The sequence below is a fragment of the Vulpes lagopus genome, chromosome 8, assembly GCF_018345385.1.
Source record: "Vulpes lagopus strain Blue_001 chromosome 8, ASM1834538v1, whole genome shotgun sequence".
NCBI lineage: Eukaryota > Metazoa > Chordata > Mammalia > Carnivora > Canidae > Vulpes > Vulpes lagopus.
Window position 1 is genome coordinate 104294124 of NC_054831.1, and position 10949 is coordinate 104305072.

Consider the following 10949-nt stretch of genomic DNA (forward strand, 5'->3'; position numbering starts at 1 on the left):
AGGCTCCACTCCAAAGTGGAGCCCAACATGGGGCTTGAATTCATGACCCCAAGATCAAGACTTGAGCTGAGATCAAGAGGCAGATGCATAACCAACTGACCCACCCCGGCACCCTGAAGTTGAAAGTTTTTAAATTGAAATCTTAAAAAAATTAATGGAAAGCTTTGTCTCATTTCTCTGCTTTGTTCCTTCCTATGCCTCTAGCACCTCCCAGTATAGCATCAACTCCAAGTGTCTTGATTTGCAGATTATTTTCTTCCAAATAGTGATAAAGTTGTTTGGTTAGAGAAGAGGGAGCATCCGTTCCTTTGGAAGGATATGGATTGAAAGTCAGTAAATAGAAGATGAATGTCAGTCATTTCTCTTTTGGAGACAGGGAGGATGAGGAGCAGACAATGTAGAAATGAAAAGTGTGCCACCTAGGAGATTAATGTGTACCAAAGAGAATAAAATGTTTAAACCTGGAGGAAAGTGCAGTGAATACAAGTAAAGAGAAATACATTTAAAAAAAAGATTTTATTTATTTGAAAGAGATGAGACACAGAGAGCAAGAGGATGAGGGAGTGGGGTGGGGAGGAGCAGAGGGGAGAGGGAGAAGAAGACTCCCTGCTGATCAGGGAGTCGGACATGGGGCTCAATCCCAGGACTCCAGGATCATGACCTTAGCCAAAGGCAGATGCTTAACTGACTGAGGTACCCAGGCACCCCAAGAGAAATACTTTAAAATAAAAATACTTAAGAAGTCAATAGAACTGAGCAAGTTAAAAAATTTTCTAATTCTAGTATAGTTGATATACAGCATGATATTAGTTTTAGGTGTACAATGCAATAAATGCACAGTTCCATACATCGCTCAGTGCTTATCATGGTAAGTGTACTTTCAATCCCCTTCACCTATTGTAGGCACCCCACCCCCTCCCCCCCATTCCCCTCTGGTAACAATCAGTTTGTTCTCTATAGTTAAGAGTCTATTTTTTGGTTTGTCTCTTTTTTCTTTTGTTTGTTTTGTTTCTTAAATTCCACATGTAAGTGGAATCGTAGGGTATTTGACTTTGACTCATCTATTGTACTTAGATGGATCTAGAGAGTACAAAGCCGTATGGTTACAAATGGCAAAATGTCATTCTGTTTTATGGCTGAGTGATATTCTGTGTGTGTGTATCACATCTTCTTTATACATTATCTATGGATGGACACTTGGACTGCTCCCATATGTTGGCAATTATAAATAATGCTGCAATATACATAGGGGTTCATATATATTTTTGAATGGGTGTTTTTGTATTCTCTGTGTAAATACCTAGTAGTGAAATTGCTGGGTCATGTGGTATTTAATTTTTTTTTGAGGCATATAAAGGCTTATTTTATTGAATAACTGATCTTTGTAATTGCTGAGGCCACTATGTACAGACAAAAGAGTGGTCTCTTCCTCCTTGGACAGAGGCGTGGTGATTTCCTCCTTTTTGGCCTGGAGCAGCTCTTCACAGCACTGGTATGCTTCCTTGGTCTTAGATCTGTGGGCCTCAGCCTGGTCAGCCAGATGCTTCTTGTGCGCTTTGTTTGCCTCAGCTGGTGGATGGGATTTTTGGTGAAAACACACCTGTTTTTTTAACAGGCTATACCCTTCACTTCCAGGTACAGGCTGTGATATATGTGGCGGCAAATCTTAGATACAAAGTACCATCTAAACAGCCAGCATGAGATTCTCATCCTCCTTGCCCAGGTCCCCTTCTCAGGCATTCGAACCTTGGCAGTACCTTTTCTCTTACTGATGCCCAAATGCCTGCCTTTCTGGTGGCCAAGGTGTTTTTCCAACACTGAGCCTGAGAATGGACAGTCACAGGCTTCTGGATCATCACCCCATCCCTGATCGGTTTTTCAACCTGCTGATGAGAGTTGGTATTGCTGATAGCATTGGGGTCCACCCAGACCTCCTTCTTGCCACAGGGGAGGACTCTGGAGGCAGGCCTCTTCTGAAGTCTAAGCATACTTATGGCTACAGCCACATTGATAAACGGAAAGTGTTAGCTTTTTGAGGAGCCTCCTTACTGTTTTCCATGGTGGCTGTGTCAGTTTGCATTCCTACCAACAGTGCAAGAGGGTTCCTCTTTCTCCACATTCTTGCCTACTTTTGTTGTTTCCTGTGTTTTTTATTTTAGCCATTCTGACAGGGATGAAGTAATACTTCATTGTGGTTTTGTTTTGCATTTCCCTGATGATAAGTGATGTCAAACAACTTTTTGTGTATCTGTTGGCCATCTGGATGTCTTCTTTGGAGAAATACCTGTTTATGTCTTCTCATTTTTAAATTGGATTATTTGTTTTTTAGATGTTGAGTTGTATCACTTCCATATATATTTTGGATAGTAACCTGTCATCAGATATGTCATTTGCAACATCTATCTTCTCTCATTCCGTAGATTGTCTTTTAGTTTTGTAGATTGTTTCCTTTGCTGTGCAGAAGTTTTTTATTTTGATGCAGTCCCACTTGTTTATTTTTGCTCTTGTTTTCCTGACCAAAACTGAGGAACTGTTACTCTTGAACAAGACTTGGTTGGCAGAATGATGGAAATGGGTTTAATGGATAACAGAGTAATTTGGTGTTTGAGTAGTATGACAATCCAAAAACCAAGGGTTATTTTGGGTCATACAGGAAAAGAAATGACTCAAAAATTGAAGAAGGGAGGGAGAGAAAAGTCCTGGAAGACTACTTTATCTTAAGAGGAGTGGTTCAGAGATGTTTGTCAGCAGTAAATCTCCGTGGATACAAACTGGTCACTGCTTACCTTTTGTGAGGTGATCTGCTTCCCTTTTCTATATCTGAGATGAGAAATAGTGACTAGATTCAATTATAACTTTTCTTAACTTGCTTGGGGGCATCAAAGGTAGGCGCTTTTTTTTCTGGAGTCATTATTAATTAGCAAGAATATACTAATTCTCCTGATAGTGCATGTGTTAGAACTGTAGAATAGCTCACACTTTTGTGTCCTCCCTGTTTGAACTTAGGTAAGTTGTCTCAGGAAGACAATGGCCTTTGTGTTACTGTATCACGTGCTTCCTAAAACCAGTTTATCAAATAATTCTGTTCCAAGAAGAAAAAAGTATTGTGATATGTGAATGATCAAGATACACCTGACTTGCTTCACAGGATTGTCTAAGGATCCCTTTCCAAACCCATCTACTAAACATGGTATCCTCCTTACACGAAGATGAGCACCAACCTAACATCATTAGGATCTGAACTTTTGAATATTTTTCAATAGAAGTAGCACAAAAAGAAGCTTATTATTTGGGTGTTCTGGGCAGAACATTCTATGAGAGAAATTGCATTGGGCATATCCCCATCTTTGCAGAAGGATGGGGTAATGCCTATTTAGGGCAATTTTCCTTCTGAAGTTCAGAATACTTATATCACTGGAGATCATTTTTACAAGAAGTGCCAATATGTCTATATAAGGTTTAAACAACAAAATGTGCTATCACTAAAGTTTTGTTGTATAGAATCTAAAGGTATGTGTAAATGGCAGACCTGAGGGAGGTATTAGTTTAATTTTCGAGTTAGATTGAACTCAATGAAAAATATTTTGATGCTGTTAATATGTGTGCTACTCATCAGGAGAGATATTACTTCTTGAATTACTTCCCAGTGTGCATTTGAGTAACAATTAAATGCTTGATAAACAAAGTAAACAGATACATATTATGTGACCCATATTACCTACCAAGCAATAAACCTGTGGGACAATAAATAGGTGGATATTTTAGATTGGGTGGTCAATAACATTTAAATTGAGATCTAAATGATAAGGAGCAGTTAACTATTTAGAAATGCAGGTGATATTTCCAGGTATGGTAAGGGCAAAAGCTTCAAAGTGAGAATGAGCTTGGCCTGTCAGGGGACCAAAAAGAAGGCCACTAAAGCTGGAATGGAGGGATCTGGGACAGAATGGTAGGACATGAAGCTGGAGAGAGGTACAGATCATGTAGTACTTTGTGAGTCAGGATAAGGAATTTAGGTTCCGTACTTAGTAAGATGGGAAGCCATCTGTGTATTTTTTTAATTTATTTTTTAGGATTTTATTTATTTATTCATGAGACACACACACACACACACACACACACACACACACACACAGGCAGAGGGAGAAGCAGACTCCATGCAGGGAGCCTGAAGTGGGACTCGATCCTGGATCTCCAGGATCAGGCCCTGGGCTGAAGGCGACGCTAAACCGGGGAGCCACCAGGGCTGCCCCATCCGTGTATTTTAAGAGTAAAAATACTCTGGTTGGTCCTAAATTATGGATTAGAGGAAGGCAAGAGAAGATGGGACGGAGCTGGAGGTAGGCAAGATATAGGTTGGGGCAACTGTCCAGAACAGGTAGTAGTAATCGGGACAGAGAAAAGTGAATGGGGTTAGGAGGAGTTAAAAAAAAATGTGGTGAAGGAAGCCATGGGCAGGCAATTAAGAAGGTCTAAGTGGAGAAAACAACACCTCTCCGACAGGAACTTCGGTTTGCATTCAGACTATAAGGACGCCCACCTTTTATTTTTTTATTTTTACTATTAGATCTTTTCTTTCTTTTTTATAAATTTATTTTTTATTGATGTTCAATTTGCCAACATATAGAATAATACCCAGTGCTCCTCCCATCAAGTGCCCCCCTCAGTGCCCGTCACCCAGTCATTTGGGGAATATAAAAGACGCCCACCTTTTAAAAACCAGTCTTCCCAAGTCACTGAGGATCTGGCCCATCAGTGTGCTACTCATCAGGAGAGATATTACTTCTTGAATTACTTCCAAGAACAGGGACCCGCTCCCAGGGCTGTCAGCCCCGCATCGTCACTTCTGAACTCTAGAGATATTTCTATAATCAGGGGCTTGGATTTTTTTGCTCCCTTTTCTTTCTTTCTATACAAGCTTCTTGGATATCAGGAGTGGGTGGTAGGTAACAGGGCTTCTGAGGATGGTGAATTTGCTCTAAGGAAAAGCTGAGATACTGCATACAGCCCCTTACCTGGGCAGCCTCAGTTCAGAAAGGAGAGGCAGGGAGGCTTAGTGCTTATTGTGCTACAGGCTGGAAGTTTGACACCTTAAAACTCATTCCCTCCTTGTGAGGCGCATATTTAAATACCAGTTTTACAGGAGACACACACACTCACGTAGGTTCTTTATTTTGCTCAAAGTCACACAGCTTGTAAGTGGTGGAGCCAGGACTGGAATCAGAATGGGGCTCTCTGTGCTCGCCACATTGCCCCCAAATTGGAGTTGGTCTGTTTTCCTGCTTTTCTCATCACCACATAGGTTCCATCAAGAGCTCATCCTGGGGAAGGCCATGATTTCCTCTTTGTTATATTTACTATGTTTCCCCCACCCCCACCCCACATTAGTGCCCTAGTAAAACATTCACCAAACGTGCCTGCCCAGAGGTGACACTCGGTACTTGCTGCCGCCTAAGGGGCTGGGGTGACAGGACTGGCGGGGTGGATTGCTTTGCTGCTGCTGCTGCTGCTGCTGCTCCTGCTGCTCGGGAATGAGGAGCGACTCGGCTGCTGTGCCTTGGCTCGAAGGCATTTTCCATTTCCTAGCCGCCCCCCTCTTCCTCCTCCTCCATCCCTCAGCTGTCGCCCCCCCCCCCCCGCCCGTTTCAGCTCTGGCCCCTTTGGGGGAGCATCCCTTGCTGCGGGGCTGACAACCCTGGGAGCGGGTCCCTGTTCTCCGCTCTCTGGCTCTGTGCGCAGAGCTTGGTTCGCGGGCGCCCGGTGTCCAGCGGGCACTGATGTCAAGCGGTGGCGGGGCACTGCCTACCGACGGCTGACCTGGACCCTCCTCCACACCCACTTCCTTCGGCGCCCGCCCCCCCCTCCCGCTCGGGCTCTCTATAAAAGGCGAGAGCGCAGGGTGCCTCGGCGGCACCGACTTCAGCACCATGGAGAGCCCCCGCCTCCGGCCGCTGACCCTCCTGGGTGCCGCCCTGCTCTTGCTGCTGCCTCTGCTGGGTGCCCGCGCCCAGGACGATGCTGAGCTCCAGCCCCGAGCCCTGGACATCTACTCTGCCGTGGACGACGCCTCCCATGAGAAGGAGCTGGTGGGTATCCCCGGGACCCCCTCCCGGACTGCCGCCTGGTCCTTTCCTTTGTGGCCGTCCTCCCTCTCTCCCTCCTTCCCTCCCCACCCCCGTTGCCAGAGCCGGGGTGCAGGCAGATAAAAAACCAGTAAAGCCCTGGTTTGCATCTGGAAATCGTCTGGAGCCCACTGCTTCAGGCAGTTTGTATAGTGAATCCCTTGTCCCGGGCCCTCGGAGCAACAGGAGCCGCAGCAGCTGAGGGAGTTGCGGTCGGTGTGGGAAGCAGTGCTGGTTAGGGTGAACACCCACCCAAGCTGTCCTTGGAGTCCCGGGCCGAGTGTGGTGCGGGGAGCTTCGTAGCTAGGGCTGGGGGCGAGCACCTGGGCTGGGCTTGCGGCCAGTGCGGCAGCTTCGGGCTCCAGGGCTGGGGGGCGATGTGTTGCAGATCGAAGCGCTCCAGGAAGTCCTGAAGAAGCTCAAGACTAAAAGTATTCCGATCTATGAGAAGAAGTACGGCCAAGTCCCCATGGTAAGGGTTTGGGGTCACCCTCTTCCTGTTTTCCCAAGAGGAGATATGCCAGCTTGAGTCTGATATATGACCTTCGCCCTAGGATGTGGGTAGATCAGGTAATGGGTTGACAGAGTTCTGCGGGCTGCCTTTTGTTTTCTGCCTCCAGACCATGCCCCTTGGTCTCTAAGGGCAGAGAGCGGAAGGGCCATTCGGGGGATCCAAGAGCTGGTGCCAGGAACCAGCTCTTGGGTCTGTGTGGAAAGGAGCATTTCTTGTGGATGAGCTTTTCCTCATCTTATGATAAATTCTCTGAATTGGAGGAGCCCTTAAATCTACTCGGTGCTTGTTCCTCCAGTTTTCTTCTTGCCAGCTAGAGCACTGACAGTTTTTCTGATCTATGTTTTAAGATCAGAATTATTGGTTTCTGGCTTGTCACTTTCCTTGGGGAATAACACACATGCACACTTGTGTTTTTTCTCTCTCTCTCTCTGTCCCACACAGACACACACACACACACACACACACACACACACACACACACACCTTCATTGGGATGAGGAGACTTGAAAGCAGGGAGCAGAGGTTGTGAGAAAATACAGGTCTATTGTTTATTTCTTAGAAAAATGTCCGGTTGATTATTTTTCTTTTTGATAAACAGCTCAGAGAGCCAGAATAATGTACCATATCCCTGAAAAAATAAAGAGTGGAATAAAATAGGAGGGGCTCAATAATCACTTTTTTTTTTCCTTTTTATGTTCTCTCACTGAAATGTTAAAGCTCTGTTTCAGGTCTGACTGTACTTACACCTCTGGTGATGGTGATAGGTTCCATCTATCTCACCCAAGAGGCAGATGTTGTATTGATGGGGAGGTGGGCCTGTTGGGAGTCTGGGTTTGCTTATTTGGGGAGACCACACACTGTATCCTTTGCAGTGCCACGCTGGGGAGCGGTGTGCGGTGAGAAAAGGAGCGAGGATTGGGAAGCTGTGCGACTGTCCCCGAGGAACCACCTGCAATTCTTTCCTTTTGAAGTGTTTGTGAGGTGTCCACCCGCCTACATAAATCCCCACTGTCCCTACTTCCCCGAGAGGACCACACCTTCATCCCTGGAGTTCAGCTGTAGCAACAAAGTTTGCGTTTCCCTCTGAGGGTTAAGGGGCCCTTTTCCTGCTGTTCACAAATAAAAGAACACATTAGATGTTACTGTGTGAAGGATAATGCCTTTTATGGTGTTGATACATGTGCAAAGTATTCTTTCCTTGTCCACCTAACAAACTCTTACGTATCTTTGTGTAAAGAAGGGGAACTTCGCTTTGAAAATTGTATTTTTGTATGTGGTGTGGCAGGATAAAAATTAGACTTAGTTAATCTTGGTTGGTGATGTCACAACCTGGAAGATGACCCTCAATGACACAAATTGCAGCATGTACAAATTATACATAATAAAGTGTTTTTAATAATTGCTCATTCTGTGTTGTTGTTTCTATGTCACAAGTAATTTAAGTAAGAATGGTAGAATTAATCATGCTTTTGTTTTCAAAGAGAAATATTTTAAAAATAACAGTCTATTGGGAGAACAGCACCTTGGCTCCAAGGAGTTTTCATCATTAATTGGGAGTTTGCCACACAAGCTTTGGTGCACTCTATTTTTTTTTTTTTTTGATTGCAGTGGTGTGTGGGGTGGTGATGGTGGTGGGGAGGTGTGTGTGTGTGTGTGTGTGTGTGTGTGTGTGTGTGTTAATTGGAGATGGTTGGAGTTGAGCTGATGTGATATCGTTTATTAAAATCTCTAGTAGAATCCTTAATTTTCACAGTGAGAATAATAAAAGATGAATTGTTTCAAACTATAGCCCCATTGAAAGCAGTTTGAAAAAAAAGGGATTTTTGTTTTGGCTACTCTTTTATTAGAAAATATTCATTGATAGAAAATGGATTCTTTGGGGCTTATTGTATGTCCAAAGGAAGAGAAATGGCTGTATTAAGTGCTTTAAGGGTATGAGTCCCAATCATTCCTACTACTTAATAGATAATCTTGGAAAATTTATCCCTTCAAAGGAAAAATAGTCATTTTAGTGAATAGTTTCGAGGGGGGGGGAAACAAATGATAGGTGGTAGATGCAACTCAAGAAATATAAAAATCTTAAATGTAAAGGTTAGTAGCCTTTAAATGTTTTTGAATGTTAGCCTGAGGTCACATTTCTAAGGGTTTAAGTCAGAGTAAATAACACGTAAGAAGCAGCACCGTGAGACAAACAGGTGCTTCTGGCTTCACAATGCAAACTCAAGAGGCACTTGCATAATATTAGCATTAAAAAAGAAAAATCCCTCCCCTGCTTCCTGGGGAAATAGAGTATGCTAAGAGAAAATATTCTCACACATAATTGCTATCTGCAATATTCTTATTGTTGTTATTAGCATGGCTCATTCCCTTAATAGTCTTCCAAAACACATATTCTTACTATTTTTCAGAGAAGGAAGCAGAGGCCAAGAGAGATGATGGAAATCATTATCAGGTCACATAATCCTAAATCATGATTTCAGCTCTAATCCCTCTGCCTCCCAAGATTTATTTGCCTTTTGCTTCCCTATCACTCTGGGCAGTTGAACAGGTTGTTTGGACTCCCAAATTCCCCAGAAAGCACTTCTTTCTTTAATAGAAATTAGCTCACTCGGGTGCCGATGTATTTTGGGGGGTCACATTGCTATTTGAATTCCTCTTTGACAGGCTTAGTTATGATTGAAATGGGTTTACATTTTAATCCTGAGAAACTGCCAAGAGTTCTTTAATGGTTTCATTGTCTGCTACTTTTCCAGAAAATATTTAAAATCCTAATCTTCATCTTGAGTCCTTTAACTGTTCTCGTTCACAACAGTCCTAAATAAATAAGATCAGGAAATTGCTTTAATCATTGATTAGTGTACAGGCAGGACCCTGAGGGATAACACTGAGAGGTGCTTCCTATTGCAGCCTGGAATATTTCCCCAAAGAGGAAGAGACCCTCTTCCTGGAGGACTTGGAGGTTCAAAAGACAGGAATAAGAATCTGTTTTGGGTGACGGGCACTGAGGAGGGCACATGATGAAATGAGCACTGGGTATTATACTATATGTTGGTGAATTTAATTAAAATTTAAAAAAATAAATGGTTAATACAAAAAATAATTCTGTTCTGAACCCCTTTAACTCTTTCACCCCTATTTCTATGTCACCCCATTCTCTGTTTCATTTAACTGAAGGATATGGACTTATGGGGCACTGGTAATGAGGAATCAGTATGCGGGCTTTTTCCAAAAGTTTTGTCTGGAGATCCAAATTTCAAGTTCACGGTGGTAATGACAGTCTGTACTAATGATAGCAACATTTCATCTGAAGTCGTTTGGGGGACGTAATTTTGCCTTCTCATTTTATCAGTTAGACTTCCTCTTCAAATAGAATGCCTTACTATGTTTAATGACTGAAGGTCTCTGTGGTAGAGGATAGGAATGTTAAATGTTAAAAAAAAAAAAAAAAGAGTAGTTGTCCACGGGCGGTCAGTTGTGTAGGAGCCCCAGAGATCTTCTGAGATTGGCTGAAGGATCAGGGCTCTGAGAGTTGACCAAGTGTCTACATCTAAAGATCTGAAGAACATTACAGGCATAGGAATGATGTTTCTAGAGCAATGCTTCTCACAGGGTCTAGAGGTGATGGGTGGAAGTTACCAGAGGACTTTTCTCAACGACACGCACCCACTGCCTTCCCTACAGTAATGCTGGTGTTTCATCCCTCACTCTCTGCTAGAATCCAGAGGCCTGTGAGGGACACATGCTGTAGTGAGGGCCCCAGATGCCCTTCACAAGCTTGATGATGGTTCATCTGACTCTGGTTATTGAAAAATATTCTTTCTTGACCAGACTTGAGTCAGGCTCTTGGACCTCCTTCTGTGCACTCCCTTACAAAATCCAGTTTTAGCAAGAACACTGCTAAATCAATTTATTATATGTGCTGTCGAAGCAAGCACCCTGCTGAATCAATTTATCAACAGTCCCCCCATCCTTCTCGTCTCCCACCATCACCCAGGTAACATCTGAGCACTCTAGCCTGTCTTTAGCAAAGATTCTGTCAGGATGGTTTCTCTGGAATTTCCTTGACCCCTGATGTATCCCATTAGTAATTTCCCATCTAATTCTTGGCTATAAATTCTTACTTGCCCATGCTAAATTAGGAACTGAGCCTTGTTCTGTACTGAAGTCTCTTTTCCCATATTGCAGTAGACTTGAACAAAATCTATTTCTATGGTTATAATGACAGTCCAGCTCTGGTTTTTCTTTGACAACTAGGTAAGACTATTTGGGATTGTGTAGTTTATTTCTTATTTTTTATTAAAGATTATTTATTT

The 10949-nt window shown here is 43.3% G+C and overlaps 1 protein-coding gene across 1 annotated transcript; it reads left to right on the forward strand.

Moving 5' to 3' along the window:
- The first annotated feature begins 5719 nt into the window (after positions 1-5719).
- Positions 5720-8031, forward strand: CARTPT (CART prepropeptide). Its single transcript, XM_041767736.1, has 3 exons — positions 5720-6086; positions 6511-6594; positions 7509-8031. Exons 1-3 carry the CDS (start codon positions 5928-5930, stop codon positions 7614-7616), a joined length of 351 nt encoding a protein of 116 aa, XP_041623670.1. The 5' UTR covers positions 5720-5927; the 3' UTR covers positions 7617-8031.
- Positions 8032-10949: the final 2918 nt, after the last annotated feature.

Coding starts and splice junctions, on each gene's coding strand:
- CARTPT (XM_041767736.1), top strand. CDS start 5,928: ATGGAGAGCCCCCGCCTCCGGCCGCTGACCCTCCTGGGTGCCGCCCTG. Junction 6,087..6,510: donor CCTCCCATGAGAAGGAGCTG/GTGGGTATCCCC, acceptor GATGTGTTGCAG/ATCGAAGCGCTCCAGGAAGT. Junction 6,595..7,508: donor AGTACGGCCAAGTCCCCATG/GTAAGGGTTTGG, acceptor TATCCTTTGCAG/TGCCACGCTGGGGAGCGGTG.